This window comes from Thermobia domestica, chromosome 18, assembly GCF_964235325.1.
Source record: "Thermobia domestica chromosome 18, izTheDome1.hap1.1, whole genome shotgun sequence".
Classification (NCBI taxonomy): Eukaryota; Metazoa; Arthropoda; class Insecta; order Zygentoma; family Lepismatidae; genus Thermobia; species Thermobia domestica.
Window position 1 is genome coordinate 18,475,225 of NC_137471.1, and position 19,019 is coordinate 18,494,243.

At 35.3% G+C, this 19,019-nt stretch overlaps 1 protein-coding gene across 1 annotated transcript in view; it reads left to right on the forward strand.

Moving 5' to 3' along the window:
- The window catches only part of Grasp65 (Golgi reassembly-stacking protein 2), a 56,649-nt gene that overhangs the window by 17,833 nt on the left and 19,797 nt on the right, over positions 1-19,019 (forward strand). The window contains exon 5 of the mRNA XM_081746313.1: positions 6,633-6,771. Coding sequence (XP_081602439.1) covers positions 6,633-6,771 — 139 coding nt within the window. The remainder of the gene's footprint in view (positions 1-6,632; positions 6,772-19,019) is intronic.

The window sequence follows — 19,019 nt, forward strand, 5'->3', positions numbered from 1 at the left end:
AAGGCACATTAACGTTTAGGAGTCTAAGCCCGTTCTACCATTTAATCCCCCTTGAAGTTTAATCAACTTTTTGAGCAAAACGCAATATTCATACATTCATTTGCAGAAGGTATTATTTATGCCCATTGAAGCAACATTCCGGAGGCATTTAAGAAAACTGTATCATTGTCTCTTGTTTTCACTTTCTGACTTCTCCCTTTTCTAGGAGCACTTTCCCCAGACATACCATATCGAAGGAAACAAAGAATTCCCTTTCAGAGCCATGGAACTAGCACTCAGAGAGTAAACTTGTTCCAGTGTTTTTTAAGGAAGTAGCTATTCACTCTCCTAGATTGATGCGTATGTAATATAATCTTTTTTCAGCTGAAAATCATACAGACGGTGAGAGAGGTGTATTTACTAATAAATAAGACCTTTATCTCAAATAAATTGCTGACCCCCACTTCCCAAATACACACTAAATACACCATGATGTCACCTGACTAACGGAGAAATATCTGTGCTGCGTTGTGACGCACCACTATCATTTGTCCCGCAGATGACTTCACCACAGTGCTCATAATAAAATAATTACAAATTAAATAAAATAAATTGTACAAAATTTAAATTGAGCAAATTTCTAAACACCCTTTGGTGACAAGAATAAAGTTTACTCCATTGATAATGTAAGAATTTAGCTACTTTATGAATTGCTACTTGGCTTTTTCATAAAAAGCGGAATTGGCAACAGTGGGGACCGATGAAATCTACAGTAGGCGACCCTGGTGAAGGACAAAAAGCAGTATTTCCCAGCCTGTTCCAATTTTTATGAACACAACGGAAATGTCTTATTTTTGAGCTATCATAGAAATGAGGAGAGCTTGAAGCGCTGAAAAATATCATGGGGTCGTGGTGGCTCAGTGATGGAGCGCTTACTACGTGGGGTGCTTGGTTCGATTCCAGTTCGAGGCGGGTAGGCTTTGTGGTGGACAGACATGTGCGTTGATTTTCTCGGATTCTCCTTTTCCTCCAATTTTCTTTATTCCACCATAGCGTCGGAGTATAGATATGGAATGTTAAACTAAAAATAAACGATTCATAGGTGCCTATTCTTCCGTTCGTATGTGCAGAAAGGGACACACCATTTGGCATTCGGTACTAAATTATAGTTAAATATTTAAGATTACTCAAGGTACGAGGCGAATCCAAAAAAGTAAGTTTCCCTTGGCCTGTAATACAAGAAAGACACAATGACCTTGAATCATTATTGTCACAGATACAGCACAGGTAACACTACCCTTCAGCGAATTCACAACTGGAATTCAGACAATTGTCATAGCGTGGAATCAACTTTTGTATTCGGATACTAGTTGGATATAGCCATGCTTCGCATGGGGGCTGTATTTGGAAGTCAACACCTGTGGGAGTATCACCATTGATCTCAGCGACCGCGAAAACTACGGATTTGATACTAATATCGGTCATTTTGGGCTATTTTTACATGTCTCGGACCCCCTTCCCCCCGCTGACTCCCGGCCGCATCCAGTTTTAACTAAATTTGCAAGTCATTGCTAATGGAAGTGTCACCAATGATTTCAGCGACCGCGAAAACTATGAATTCGACACTTAATATCGGTCATTTTCTACTACTTTTACATGTCCCGATAAACGCTCCCCTGAAACCCCTCTGGTTCGAATTTTGACAAAAACTTTTAACTCTGGTCTGGAGCCTGCACCAAGGTATTCGTGACTAAAGTTTGGCAACTCTCGGTCAATTTGTGTGGTTCCCAAGCCGGTTCCGGTAAACTTCCCCTTCCCCCCCAACACCTCCTGGTTCGAAATTTGAAAAAGGGCTTCGTCTTGATCTGGGGCCTGGGCCAAGGTACCTCTGACCAAAATTTGGTAACTTCCGGTCCACTCGTCCCCAGGCCGCACACAGACAGATAGACAGACAAACACACAAACTCTCTATTTTATTTATATTAGAAGATAAAAGAGTCAGCATTCTGGGAGTGGAACCAGTCCGTTGGCATTTAACCATCAGTATCAAAATGCTTACCGGACAGGAATTTCTTTAGATGTAAGAAAACATTAACAGGGTGTCTATCGGTCACCAAAAGTCACGAAAGCCATGAAAAAGTCACGAAATGAGAACACGGTCGTGAAAGTCAAGAAAAAGTCACACAATTTAAGGTCACTTTTTTTTTTTTTTTTTTTTTTTTTTTTTTTTAATATTTATCGTTACGAATATAAGTACAGACTGGAAAATTTTATTGTATAAAATGTCAAAATTAACCTCCAAAAATGTCTATGTCGGCTTTAGACGCTACCAAATCGCAAGCAAAGTACGCTTCAATCGCATGTATAAAAATTCAGCCTAATTCACATTCAAATTCGCTATCGAGACTGCCCTTCAGCTGGCATCATTAAGCAGTGGCAATGCAAATCGCGTCGCATCGCCGAAACCACCTACGCATGTAACCATTTTATTCAACCGTGAGCAGACACCAAGTCTTTATCGCTCCAAGGAACAGGCTAAAGAATATAGGTACTGTTATTAGTTTTTGAATGTTACGAAATTTGATGGTTTGGTAATGAAAAGATCACGAAAAAGTCATGAAATTTTATTTTGGAATTTTAGTAGACATCCTGATTAAAAATCGCTCGGAAGAAGATCCGAGCTGTACGGTAAGTGGTCAGGCACGTCCTAGTAGAATGGTGGTTAATATGTTGAAAAGTAGTGTTACCTACTATCGGTATTACCTATCCTCCTGAGACCCGAGCGTTTATTTGTCAAGAACTTTTGATGAAATTTTGTATATTGGGTAACAATAGACCCATAGTAAATATTTGGAAGTCATTTTGTCATACTGATTTCCTATTGGTTGGTAATAGGCCATATTGTATCAGTACTTTGGATCTCAAATAGCTATGTATTGCATACAATAGACAAGGAAAATTGTATATTTTCCTTCGTAATATAAGCATAAAATATGTAAATCATTAAACTTGAAATTTACTGCACTATGTTTTATTTTCTGAGAAAGCCATCTATAGGTAAAAACAAAAACCAGCTACCTTTTCTACAGTAATTTCGACGCTTCCCGAACACAATAACCGAGATTCGGTCATGTTCTTAAATATTCGTAGCCATGACGGGCGTTCGAAAAATGAATTGTATGCAATACGCAGGGTCTCAGAAGGCTATGGTAATAAATGTGTGTCAAGGTCATTGTGTCGTGTTTGTTTTAACCGTGTTAGGGCAGCTTATTTTCAGGACGCGCCTGTCCTTTCCTTTGTTCATTTTTCCTACACTTTCAAATAAGAATAATAAGCTAAAAGTAAAATATGACCAAAGCAAACACTTATTATTAACAATGTGTATTACACTTTTGGCAGTATATCATTATCTTTTTCAGACGCAGATCATTAATAATAAGTCTTTGCTTATGTCAGATTATATTTTGAAGTGACATGTAGTTTCAAGGCTAGAAAGAATAATATACTAATGATTAAATATATATTACATCCGACCAACGTGCCCATCTTTGTTCTGATCAGTCTTATCAGTGAAAAAGGAATGTAAGGTTTGTACCAATGGCGGAGCTACAACTTTTATGCCCTCCTCCTATAAGGTAACACACGTAGGTTCTTCTTCGACATATGATTGACTACCAGGGTTGGCAAAAACCATGGTTTTTGTTGAAAAAAAAAAAAACTTTTTTTGTTTGTTTAAACCAGGTATTTTTTGGTTTAAATAATTTGCTCTATGTATTTACATCGCATATGGACAGAAATAAGTTTGTTTCGTCTTGGTGTTGTTATACAGCAATGGGGTTATCCTGGAAGGGGTCACATAAGATTAAAGCGGAATCCAAGCCGCTTCTCGGCTTACATCCGGGAGAAATTGTCCTCCATTTGAACTCGAAACAGGGACTAATTGGCCACAAATGCGATACGTCTGCCGACTCACTCAAGAAGGACTCCTGATAAAAATACGTTGTACTGATCTTTACATACTTGTTAATATAATTGTCAAGAGTCATTTCAGAAGGAGAAAAAGGTAAAGAGTTACACAAGTGAAACCATTATACAGAATTACATATGGACAATTTCAAAATACTGCAGAGTACAGAAGAACTAATTTAGTCCAAGTTAATTTACTACGACTTTTATTAGTCCAAGTTAAAGAAATACAGGGTGCGGCACGTAAAACCGGCCCGTATAGTGAACACATAAAATGAAATGTAATGTATTGAATATGATTAACTACAACCCATAAATGAAATGTAATGTATTGAATATGACTACTCACCTTCACAGCAGGTGTTGAAAGTGTCCTCCGCCCACTTCAACACACATGTGAGCACGATTGAGGAGATTCATATATACCCTTGTCAGTTCTTGTGTTGTAATGCTATTGGTGACATCCTGGATCCTGGTCTTGAGTTCTTCAATTGTGTGTGGATTTGTTTTGTGAGAACCAGTGAGAATGAAGATCCAGTGAGATCCAGTGAAAATGAACCCTTCAACAATGACAACACGCTCGGGTATCGAATACGGCATTATCACACACTGACACTCACCCGGCTTAACAGAACGAGGCCTTTTTCTCAACTGGTTTCGACAAGTTTCACTGGCTGCGGCTGCACGTGACTGCTGCAGGTCACGTAAGTCGACCCGACCTCGACACGCCATCTCTTGGTAGGAAGGTAGATTATTTAAGTGTTGCCAAAAACACAATATACCAGAATATTACGACGGGCCGGTTTTACGTGCCGCACCCTGTACAATGACTTAATTTGCATATCAGTAAGAAAAGTGAAGAAAGATATGATTATTTGAGTCCACTTTGGCTCTGACCCATTTATACATAAATAGATACCAAAGATACTTCTGATTTCAATAAATGCCTCTCGTGGGGTTTGTATGACCCTCCCCCTCCAAAAGTACGGCATTTCGATGTATTTGATAAACATTATTAAAACGAAAACAGTATTTAGAATTTTTCTTTGGTTGCAATTGCATAGCAATAATAACAAACTATAAAAAAGTCACAAAAGAAACATTCATAAACTTATAAAAAGAAACATTCATAAGCTTATGAAAAGAACAGAAGTTGCTTTTGTAGCATAATCTGAGTAATGAATGAGGAATTTAGGTCTAAATATAATACGAATAATATACGGGAGTGAAACCTGATAACCCACAAATGTGTGTTCATCAAGATTTAACGAACATTTTTCGTTTTTTGGTTTAAAGCATTTTTTTTTAAATAGCTGGTTTAAACCACCTTGGCTTAAACCAGCCAACCCTGTTGACTACTTACGTATAAGAGTAAAAGAACGATAATGTAATAAGTAACCAAGGGCGTACTCATCGAAAAAGGAAAGAAATAATGGTCACAACCTCAACTGGTTGTGTTATAGTTAACAGAACTTGACTCTAAAAATAAATCAATTGCAAAGTAATATCTTGTTTTATGAACCTATGTCTCTGAAATGTAAGTATCAGTATATAATATGCCTTCGGATAGCTCAGGATGTTCGGCCCACGGCCACGCACCTCTCATACCCCTAACATGTACCTGATCTTAAGGGATTTCCCGATACAGCCATGTTATTATAACAGTTACAGCCCCCATCCTCTTTTCTTCCCTTCTAAGGGGACATCAAAAAACTCTGAAACACGCATTTTTTTTATTATATTAAATACCTAGAAACCAATTTTCATATCTCTAATCCTAAGGGATTTCAAGATACAGCAATCTTATTTTAACAATTGCAACTCTCACACTTTTTTTTTTGTTCCCTTGTAGGGGAAATATCTAAGAAACGCATCTTTATTTTAAATGAAAAGACGAAATACCAAATTTCATGTATCTAACTTTAAAGAATTTCGAGCTACGGTCATCCTTTTATAATAATTGTAATCCCACTTTTTTTTTTTCCTCAGCTTTAAGGGGAAATATTAGAAAGCGCTGAAACACGTGTCTAATTTTAAGTAGGAAGTCCGTATACCAAATTTCATGTCTTTACCCTTCAGAGATTCGGAGATACAGATATTTTACTGTAATAAGTGCCATCCACATTTCCCCTCTTTCTCCTCGTCCAAAAATTTGCATTTTTTATTTTCTTTTAATCGCTCATTTTATTTTCTTCCTATAAATGTATTTTATTATTTTCTCCCTGTAAGTGGATTTTATTATTTTCTTTTTTTAGTACATTTTATAAAATCCTCTTTTTAAATTAATTTTTTAAAAGTTTATTATTTTCCTTTCTCATTTTACCTATCCATTTGCGAGAATTTGTACTCCAGTTAGTGTGTGCTAGCCCAAACATTGTGTCTCCAGTCTCGAAACCTTTCAGTAAGTTGGGTGGAAAATGATTGAGCAATTCGACGCTTAGGATGACAACAGTCGATTTCTGAAAAACCTGAAGTGTTTCACATTCCGTTGTCGTAGTTTCTTAGTTTCCATAAAATGAAGATAGGAGCCTTTTACGAGGTCGGGTTCACGAGCATGGAAATAATGCTCTGTAGTAGATCCGCCACTGCACGTAAGTACTGCATACTGCGTAAGTGCCTTATCTTTAAGTAACTTAAAAAAAAATGTGTAATTTTCAAGTAATACTAAATCTTACTTTCGTTAATAGCTTAGGATGCGGAATTGGTTATGGATACTTACATAGGATTCCAATAAGGAAACAAAGTGCGCCTAATGCTCCGAAAACAAATACGAATGTTGTCCAGCCACCTCCTACGCCAGCGGTACCAAATGAAGGATTTGCTTCAGTAAGTACTTAAATAACTTCTGTGTACTTAAGAATTCCTTATTTATTTTTTGATTCAGATACAGCATGTTGGCCGTTTGAAACATGTAACTGCAGTGACAGAAAAGAAAAAAAATAATAAATATTAACATAGTATTACAATTTGCAGTGACAGAAAAAAGATCAATAAATATTAACATAGTATTAGAATTTTAATTCTATACGATGCAGATCGGAGAATCCTTTCAGGGGTAAAGTTTATCTGTAGTCGATGAAAGTTCGTTGAATTCACTGGCAAATCTTTTCATGATTTAACTTTGAATATTTCAAGTATAGGTTTCGGGACATAAAATAGTAAATCAAAATTAACGTCACCATTGTTTTTCTGATTAAATTTGCGCCTTAAATCATGTATCACATGACCCTATTCCTATTTTAAAAACTTCCTTAATTCAAAATGGCGGATTTCAAGATGGCCGCCGTCAGGTATACCCTTACTATATCACTTCCCCCTAGTCCTAATATGTACCCATATATTTGTTATTCACCTTTTGTCGTTACAAGAGGTCTTAGAGCTTTTACCTCCAACTGTATGAAGACTATTCTGTACTTCCATGTGATGTTCTGGTAGCTGTATCTCCTAAACCCCTGGAGCTTCGCACCTACAACTTCACTGAAATACTGACCACATTGAGTACTAATTTCTCATATGTGTCTCAGTCAGCAACTCGATTCACCCAAACGTAAGGCTTACTTGTGAGAGCAAAGAAGAGTTATATGTGAATTTCTCTGTATTACCAACGAAGGCGACAGTGTTTGCCGAAACAAATATAAGACAATTTTAATACAGTAGACAGTAAGTAAATATTTTTTAAAAAATACACAATTTATAACGTTCAGTAACTTAAAAGAAAAAAATAATTTTTGTGTGATTGTTATATCTGAGGCAATATATCATAATAGGAATCCTAATCATATTGTTATATTCCTATTATGATTCGGCTACCAATCCTGTTACTTTCAACAACCAGGCAGTAATGAAGATTTTCAGCGTCTGAATTATTTTTATATTTTATTCGTCGTAGTCCTTCTTTCACAGAACTAAAACCAGCAATATGGTATCTATATATTAATAGCGGTGTCTGTGAAAAAACTTCAGATCCAAATTGAAAGTACTATATTTGTGACTCTTAATGTCTTGAACTATACGACTGATCTCGATCAAATTTTTGACGTAAATGCAGTTCTGGCCTGGGAGTGTTTTTAGCTATTCACTTTGACGGTAGAACTTCGGGGAATGGGCAGAGGGGGAATTGTAAAAAAATAAATAAATAGAACTTAATAACTCTTGAACCAAACGACCAATCTCGATCAAATTTTCAACATAGATAACGTTCGTGTCTGGGATGGATTTTACAATTCACTTTGACGGAATAACGTAGGGGATAGGGAGATATACAAAAATCAATAAATATAAAAATAAAAGTGACCATGTACGTGAGTTAATAACTCTCGAACCACCCGATCGATCTTAATCATATTTTCAACATAGATGAAGTTCGAACTTGGCAAGTTTTTTATTATTTCATTTTAGGGAAGGGGAGGAGGGTAAATATATGAAAATGAATAAAACTTAACACTAGAAGGACCAAAATTTTTACCTCCCTAGAAGTACCGAGCCGTCATTTTGATGGCTATTTAATTGCAAGATATATATATATATATATATATAATATCTTTTTCTTTATATTTCAGTTAGCTTTAATTTAATATGTTTAATCGACTGGCTTTTGTTTCATGTAAGTTGTTCTCGTGATATAGTACAGGGTGTCACTATACCTCAACAATATATGAAATAAGTTCGCCCACAGGACCGTGACATGAAAAATTAAAATAAAGGAATAATACGTAAATTCCTACCTATGAAATCTTTTTTGCCAGTCACGTGATCACCCTAGACATTGACTGGGCTTTTTTTCTTTATAGCAGGCCATGTGTGTAATACAGAAAAATAGTTATTTTTATTTCAACTTGTATGCATTGAACACACATATAGAATAACAATTTTTTCGCGTTTACACTTGTATAGTGTGGGTGGATTTCCTGATTGATTTTCATATACGTTAGTAGTGAACATATCCTTTTCTTTCTGATTCAAGCACATTTTGAGAAGTTCACTTCTATTTGGACGCATACTACCAATCAAGGTTGTCTGTTGCTTTCTCAAAGATTCGGCTAATTTTTAACTTGTAAGAAAAGTTATCGCAAGTAACATTCAGTCCTCTGTTGAGAAAAGGATCCGTCGTCTTCAGAACAATACATTCGCCTCACTATAAATCCCGACGTCGTTCTTGGTCCTTTCCCAGGTAGGAAATGCCATTTAGCACATGTCTTGAATTTACATCTGCAAGCAGCCAAATTTGAATCCAAATTTGTCTGACTTGTTAGGCATATATTATATGAATTTGCATCTCATCTTAGTAGGGAATAACTGTTCATCCACACAAACACTGTCGTGGGTTTTATAGTGTCTGATACAATTCTCAATAAATAGGTCCCACACAGATGATGCCAAAACAAACTTGTGTGCTTTCAGCCTTGAAGAGCTAGGGCACTTTTCATCAAATCGAAGATACTTCATTATTTCAAGAAATATATTTTTTCCCGTAATCTTTCTGTTAAACACTGGGCCATAGCTTTCTTCTATAGTTCCTTTATGGGTATACCTGAAGCTACACGAAATATCAATATTGTTAGAAATGAAACGGGTTCAGCAATCAGGGTTTGCCCAAGTAAGCCCAGCCCGAAAAAAACCGGGTTTTTTCGGGTTGGATCCACCTGAAAAAAACCCACCTGGGTTTTTAAGCGTTTTGTTAGTATATTATTGGTACAACTAAAGTGATCACATTGAAAGTTATTTTTATCAGATTTTGAACTTTCCTTGGGCGAACTAGATGCTTTAATGTTAAAGTATTACCCTACAACAAAATTCAACGTTATACCTATATGAAGTTCTGAATGCACTGAATGAATAAAAAGGCTTACCTTAGCTTGAGATAATTATAGAGCAAATTAATGTATGGATTGTGTTTATAGCCTATTTGAAGTAAAATATGCAATTTTATATTTTAGAAAGTACTTTCCGTGAATAGTGTGCTCGCCAACTCAGCGACGCGGGAGATGTTATCCTTCATACGCATGACGAGTTTAAGACCACAGGTGCCTGAACCCACCAGTAAATATGTAAATACATTAGTAAAACTATTAGTATTATTTTATACATTTGATAGTAACACAAGTATTTTTCAGTAATATTTAGTTTTCCAACAACAGTTAGCTACTCTTCAAACAAGCATTCTGTAGAATCCACACCAGCAATAGCGTAAAAATTCTTGTAAATTTAAGAAGCTTAATGCCCAGAGTTCCGAAGACTATGTAACGCTACTATTTCAAGTGCTGAATTTAAACTTCCGTACTAATGGAAGTGTTGATGCACAGTAAAGAAAGCAGTGATGCCAATACCTTCAGAGCCGTTTTCCCTTCACAAGCTTCAGAATTTCCCTTTTCCGGACAAAATTTCCCTTAATCCAAACCGTTCAAGTACTGTATTTAGTAAATGTATTTTTAATAGTTTTCGCTTCCACCCCAATCTTATAACCACATACAATCAGATACCTGACAGCCTTCCTTTAAGCTTACGCAGAATTTGAACTTAATTTGTTGTTTAGGTATCTAAGGCGTCGCGATAGATGAGGGGAAAGAATATGGAAAGGTGTAGGCCAGTAGACACTGGATCCAATTAACTAAGGATAGAAGTCAGTGGAGAGTTTTTGTGAACGCGGCATTGAACCTCCGGGTTCCATAGGCCATAGAATTAGTTAGTTAATATTTCATCTTATTGCACTGCAATTAATTCAACAATGGGAAGATTAATTTTAAGTTTATAGATAAAAGATTTTATTTTTATAAAAAGGCCTTGTGTCCATCTTAACTGTAACATTTCTCGTTAATTTATAATAAAGAATTAGAAGCCTTGTAAGAAAGTTATGTTTAATTTGTATAAAAGATTTTAAATAAGCATTGTTGTAATGTTTCGAATTTAACTGAATATGTTGATCGATGTGTAATGTTGATAAATATTAACGAATGCAAAAGAAAATAACTTGTGAGAATTTATGTGAAATATGTGCAACGGATTATGTTTGGAACAAATAGGATGTTTAATTTATACTGAATTTTAATGAGATTAATCAGATACGTAAATACATTCAATCTATAAATGATTGAAGACAGATTGAAATTTCCCTGCAATATTGAGAGATTACAAGCAATTTCCCTTTTTCCCTTTTCTCCAAAATTTACTCAAAATTTCCGTGTGCCAAGGGAAATTTCCCTTCATTTGGCATCACTGAAAGAAAGCTGTATTTTCCGGGAAAACCTGTCGTGAAAGAAGTGCTCGGGAAATTCCCGCAATTGAACGCACAAAGCATCAGAAGTGAATACTTTACAATAAAACTATTTAAGACATTTTGAAACATTTACTTTATAAAATATGAATTATCTCTTTGTTTTAAATTAATATATGTGGTATTCATATTTGACGACTGTTACTAAAGCTCCTGGAATGACTCGATCTACATTTGTTCGTTTGTCTGCCTGTACCACACATACATTACATGGTACAACTTTCTTTCTTTTAAGTTTAAATTTTCAAGGTACAAGCACGAGGGACACTAAATTTTCTGTATAGATTTTGGCGGCATACCAACGTAAAATTTCAAAATGGCGGCCTCTTTTTTCCAAAATAGCGGTTATCCACGCTACAAAGCGAAGTTTTCGGTCTTTTAAATAGAAATTTTCAGAGTAGAAGCACGAGACACTCTAAATTAGCTGTATATATATTTTGGCGGCAATCCATCGTAAAATTTCAAAATGGTGGCCATTTTTCAACTAGCGGGTATGCACGCTACAGAATGCAATGTTTGGACTTTTAAGTTGAAGTTTTGAGGGTAGAAGCAAGAGACATTCTAAATTTGCCGTATATATTGTCTCGACGATCCAATGTAAAATTTCAAAATGGCGGCCATTTTTTCAAAACAGTAGTGAACAGAAAATTGTTGCAAGTTGCGACAATGACAATCTTGAAATATAAATCACATTTTAACACCTTTACCCCAAAGACATAAAAGGAAATACCCGAAAAAACCCATATAGGCCCCAGGTGGGTTGGTTTTTTTTTCAAAAATACCCGGGTTTCTTCAAATCCTGTCAGCAATTAATAGCGGCCAAAGAGAATCTTGACGCTGTCTATGAACAAGCGAAAAGTATTAACAAAATCGTCATCTTCAATATGATGTAAGGCATAATATAACAAACCAAGTTTCACGCGAACGATGTCGTGTGAGTCAGTAAGTCCAGTATCGTCCTGTCAGTCCACTTTACTCAAACGTGTCCCATCAGCTACTATAAAGATATTTGATCGATTACTTTTGGAAGCTTCTGCATCTGTTTCCTCCCTTTTATCCGAAGAAGTATCTTGAGACACTGCATTCTCGCTACTACTGTTGTCTTCATCGAAGTACTTATTCTCCGTGTTGTTCTTCCAAGCGAAATTCATTTTCACTCAAATCTTAGAAAGCACGTAACATTTTATCAGGTCTTATGTTGCTTTTGTAATTATTCTTATGTGGCTTCAAGAAAACCTTTATTTCTACAGAAAACAGTATTACCAAAGAGATACGAACATTATTGAAGAAGAAAATCATTCAAAGAAGTACCATATATTTTAGCTTGAGAGCAATGAAAAGCAGAAATAAAACATATAAAATAGCAAACTCATTGAGAAAATTATGTAAAATATTTCAAAATTTATTATTTCCAACAGAGATACTACCATGTAGCGTACAAGCTATAAAACTATCCACAGAAACAACAAAATATAGATTTTTCATTGAGGCAGTCAAATTGACAGTCTGGTCGTTCTAGGGATATACAAGAAAAATAGATATTTATTTAAAATAGACACACGATGTTTATATGCTATATCAAACCTCTCTTTAAAATATTAAAAGTCCTAAAGTTTGGTTACGTAACTCAAATAAATATATGAGATATAGAAAATCGTTTTAAGTCATGCCGTCAAAATGACGGCTTGGTCCTTCTAGTGTTAATAACTTTTGAACCACCTGACCGATCTCGATCAAATTTTCAACATAGATAACGTTCGGACCTGGAATGTTTTCATCATTTTACTTTGACGGCACAATGTAGGGGTGGGAAGGGGGAACATACATGTAAAAAATAAAAATAAAAGTGTTTTTCTGACTTCATCACGCTTAAACCACTGAACCGATGCTAATCAAATTATCAACATAGATAAGGTTCGGACCTGGGGTGGTTTTTATCATATACCTTTGGCGGTAGAACTTAGGGTAGGAGGAGGGGATATATATATATAATATAAATAAAACAATAACTCTTGAACCACCTGACCGATATCGATCAAAATTTTCAACATAGATGACGTTCGAGCCTGAAAAGTTTATATATATATATATATATATATATATATATATATATATATATATATATATATATATATATATATATATATATATATATTCACTTTGACGCTAGAACCTAGAGGAGGGGGAGGGGAGATTAATATATAAAAGTAAATAGAACTTAACTCTTGAACCACTGAACCGATCTTGATCAAATTTTTAACATACATGACATTCGGGCCTGGGATAATTTTTATCATGCCGTGCCCCGCAACATGGGGAGGGGAGAGGAATATATAAAAAAATCACCGAAAATGACCAATATCAAAGAACGCTTTAGTAATAATAAGAACGGAACATATTACTATTTTTCCTTAATCTAACCCAGCGAAATCGGGGTGCGTCTTAGATTCGAGGAGGTCTTAAATTCGAATAATTATTGAGAAATTCTTAATTAAAGATATTATTGACGTGTTATTAAAACTACTTTGCTAGCCATTAATATTTTTAATTTCGTATCATATTCAGTCATTCAGACAACTAAGCACAGGACGTGCGGGTTTGCTAGTTGAGATAATTACCTAAGGGTATGAATTGATCCATGTTTATAACAATTTGTGTACAAATTTTAAATTTTATTTATTGTAACTAATATTTAGTGTATTTTAAGCGTACTGGTTTCGGAGTTCTGTGAAGATCGGACAGCTCACTGGCAATCCATCTCACTTCTCAGAATTTCGTCTTGCACAGTTTTGTTAATATTGTCCTGCACTAGAATCTTCTTCTGAAATTTTTTATTACTGTGGAAAAAATATGCAGGAGACTTCCGAACACTTTTGTAATTTTGTGCAAGTTTGTAGAAATTTTTCTCACTTCTAACAGACACTTCGTAAAGATGCTTGTATAATTTTAAATCTGTGTTGTCTACATTAATCTTTGATGAACACAAACTTCTTTAATTTGTTGTATTATGATGAAATAGCACTATTATTGTTTTAAATGATTCCTAAATGTTAATATATATTTTTAAATAATATCACAGTTAGATATAGATCTTTGACGATTTGCTTAACACGCAACCAAAAACTAGTGAGCGTGGAGAAAAGGTGATACACACCGCAGAACCGTATATTCCAGAACCCAACCGAATAGAAGTAGAAATCGCTATAAAGAAATTAAAGAAACACAAATCACCGGGAAAGAAACACAAGATGAAATTCCGGCTGAGTTAGTTTTAGCTGGAGGCGAGAAATTGTGGAACAAGATACACAAACTCATTCTCCTTATCTGGAACAAGGAAGAATTGCCACAGGAGTGGAAAGAATCAATCATTGTTCCAATTCACAAGAAAGGCGACAAAACTGACTGTAATAACTATCGAGGCATTTCTCTTCTATCAACATCCTATAAAATCCTTTCAAATATTCTGTTAGCAAGACTGACCCCATACGCAGATGAAATTATTGGAGATTATCAGTGCGGATTTAGACGAAATCGATCAACTATCGACCAAATATTTACCATTCGCCAAATACTCGAAAAAAGGTGGGAATACAATACCCCGGTACATCAACTATTTATTGATTTTAGAAAGGCGTACGACTCGGTTAGGAGAGAAACATTATACAACGTTCTTACAGAACTTGGAATACCGAGAAAGCTAATTAGATTAATTAAGATATGTTTAGATGAATCCCAAAGTAAAGTCCGGGTAGAAAAATTTTTGTCCACGAGCTTTTACGTCGAAAATGGCCTGAAACAAGGAGATGCGTTGTCGCATTATTATTTAACTTCGTTCTGGAATACGCTATAAGGAAAATCAAAGATAGCAACCAGGGCCTAGCATTGAACGGTATTCACCAGGTTATGGCATATGCAGATGATGTAAATTTAATAGGGGATGATAGGAGAACAATAGAAAGAAATGCAGAGATTTTATTAAACGCTTGCAGGGACATGGGTTTAGAAGTAAATGCAGAGAAAACTAAATACATGGAAGTGCGTCGGGACCGGAATACAGCAAATTATGGATGCGTTAAAATATTAAATAATACTTTTGATAGAGTGCATAGTTTCAAATATCTAGGATCAATATTAACAGAGAAAAATCATATTCACGAAGAAATTAAATGTCGACTAAAAGCAGGGAATTCGTGTTATTATTCGGTTCAAAATCTCTTGTCGTCGCGAATTCTGTCAAGGAATTTGAAGCTTAAAATATACAAAACGATAATTATGCCTGTTGTTCTGTATGGCTGCGAAACATGGTCACTTACTCTGAGGGAAGAACATAGACTGGAAGTATTTGAGAACAAGATTCTAAGAAGAATATTCGGACCCAAGAGGAACGGGAATGGGGAATGGCGGAAACTTCGTAATGAGGAAATACATAATTTATATGGTTTACCGAACATTGCTAGGATCGTCAAGTCTAGAAGGCTTAGGTGGGCTGGTCATGTAGCTAGAATGGAAGAAAGTAGAAACGCTTTCAAAATCTTGACTGGAAGACCAATCGGAAAACGACCATTAGGAAGACCTAGGCGCAGATGGGAGGACAATATTAAGATGGATCTCGCAGAGATTGGAATACAAAGTAGAAACTGGATCCAATTAGCTAAGGATAGAAGTCAGTGGAGAGCTTTTGTGAACGCGGCATTGAACCTCCGGGTTCCATAGGCCATAGAGTTAGTTAGTTAGTTAGTTAGATATAGAAGTTTGTACTTACCGAAGTATTAAGATATAATTAACTTTTAATATAGATAAGATTGTAACAGAATCTTCACAATTTGCTTGTTAGAAATGAACACACAGTTTCTAGAAACTAGCACAAAATTATGCAAGTGTCAGAAAAAGCTATTCCATAAATTTTTCACAGCAGTCAATGATCTCAAGAGGAGGATTCTAGTGTAAGAGTAAATTCTGAGAAGTGAAATTGATTGCCAGTGAGTTGCCCGATGTGGTGAGGAAGGTGTCAGGCAAGATCGAAACAGTACGTTGATGTAAATTAAATATTAGATGTAGTAAATAAAAAAAGTACGTATACAATTTATGTTATTCAAATATTGGTAACCACTACATAGAGTAACTTTCAGATTAGCGGTACTAATATGAAATCAATCTAAGATGTTATTATTTACAATTTTCACTGCACTAAATAGGTGAGTGATAGTTAATCTTACCACAATGTGCCAAATTGTGTGCTAGTTGAAGTTGAGTGAGTGTATGGTCATGGCTTTAAATATGGATGATGATAGTAAGTACATGCCTTCTCACCTCGAGTCGGGTACTTTATTTAGACACAAATTCTGACGTTGTAATAAATCGAATGAGAGTGTGTGTCGCCTCTTAGTTTACATCTGGTTAATACCGTAACTGATCGGAAAGAAGCGTGATTGTACAGGGTTAGCCGAACTGAACCATCGAGTTTCAAAGCGCTGTTTATTTACAAGTATACAACGTACAAAGACGGATTATACATGAAAACGTAAGTACACCCACTAAGTGCCTGGTACATTCTACAAATGTTCAATGTGTGGGTCCTTGGTCACCTGGCATACATCCAAATGGTAATCCAGTTCCGTCCATACGTTCACCAGCATGTTTTCGTCATGTCCATCACAGCAGCGGTGTTGCGTTCCTGCAGTTCTTGCAGCGTTGTTGGTAATGGAAGTACATAAACTTTGTCCTTAACATAACCCCACAGAAAGAAATCACATGGCATGAGACCTGGGGGTCGGTGCTTTGAAACCTGATGAATCATTTAGTCCAATCCTGTACTATTATTCTTAAGGGGGCAGACTACTAAATACTTTTCAAAAGCTAAGAATTTTTCTTTTGCCAGTTTTTCGTAAGAGAAAAGAGATAATGAAATGTAATTTACCTCAATAATAGATAATGTTATTCTACATCCGAAAATACGAAACGGAAAAAAAATTCAGTGTATTTATTTGTATTTATTTTGTAATAAAGAGTACAAAATAAATAATTTTTAATTATCAGTAGGATTAAAATACAAATATTATTTAAAAAGTAATTAACAAGAAACATAGACAGCATGATAAGTCATCAATTGCCGTCGAGTTCATTTTTTTAGTCGCTGCCATAACCTAGATTTTTGGGTAATTCAAATTCTGGTCACACTGTAATTTCTATGGATAGCAACACTGAAAATTCTTCCGGTTCGTATTTTCGGGTGTAGAATAACATTATCTATTATTGAGGTAAGTTACATTTCATTATCTCTTTTCTCTTACGAAAAACTGGCAAAAGAAAAATAGTTAGCTTTTGAAAAATATTTAGTAGTCTGTCCCCTTAAATTGAATGCAGATCCATATCGACGAGAAGTAAAGGACTGCTAAATTTCTTCAACCAAGCGTCTATTTTTAAAGATTTTGTGCGGTTATTGAAAACCCAATAAAATACTTTGGAACTAATTAGTGAATTGTGGTTAAGTTCCAGAAGCGAATTTAAGGTTGAGAAGAATGCAACAGTAAACAAACCAGATGACTTGATTATGGGTCAGATAAGTGAAACACTCGAAAATAGGATTCCAATAGACAATCCATAAACCGTGAATCAGATCAGAAATGAAGGGAACAAACTGTTTATTGCTGTCACTTCCTGCTTACGTGGGACGATATTATTCTGTATTCTTTACCATATATTTCACTGTCAACATGCCTTTTAGTTTTCAAAGTTCATTTCTTCTTGCAATTTTTTCATTACATTAAAGTTAGTCTTTAGACAGTCTTTATAGGTCGTTATACTATGGTTTCGTTTTCTTCAAAATCGTAACTTACCAGTTTTTAAAAGAAGTTCCAAAATATTCTACTTTGTAGCGTACACAGGGGACGAGTTTCGGAATTCAAGTCTCCCAATCTCCTCCTCCTCCTCTTGAACAAGATATTATGGAAAAAGTAAACATTATGTTAAGTTATTTATGACCAATTCCATTTCAAATCGTCCAGGCAAACCACAATTTTCCCCATCATAGTCTCAGATTTAGTTCATTTTTTAAAATAAGAAACTACATACAAAATTATTAGACCCATATTTTTTCTTTTTGCTGAAAAAAATTTTTCTTCGATATACAGCCTTCCAAAATGGCCGCCCTCCTCTCGGATTGCTCGAAAAACTGAAAAACATGTCAAATTAAAACTTTTATTGTAGAGAAACGAGTGTACTTAGTAACGTAATCGCAATAGCAGGAAGAGTATAAAGTTGTATGTTTCGTTGGAGGGCCAAAATTTGTCTATTGGTCCAATAGGAATCGCGCAATTCACTCGCAATGTTGCCAACTTTGATGAAATTTTTGCTAACTTCAAACATTTTTTTTTCTGTCCTCACGAGCAATATCAACCATCTGCTTCTAGCATCGAAATCTACTCCATAAGGTCTCTTGAAAATGTAAAGGACTTACGTTTCTGATTATTACATCCCACGTTATAGCATGATGAAAAGCTGAAAATTTCATTAAGACGCCATGTTTGGACGCCATTTTCTCAAAAAACCCACCTTTTAAAAATTTGAATTTTTTACATGTATTGGAGAAGTACCTAAGTATTTAATATCCGTTAACCGTTCATGCGGCTACAGCCCCTAACATTCGCAATTAATTATTGAAATTTCGATTTTTGTACTTGCAATGTAAATATTTCCAATGTGCATTTAGGTCCTATACAGAAGGCGATTTTAAAGGGAGTATGAAAATTTTGAGAGATGAATCCTGACATCAAATCCAGTAGAAAAGTTCCTATAAACATGGGTC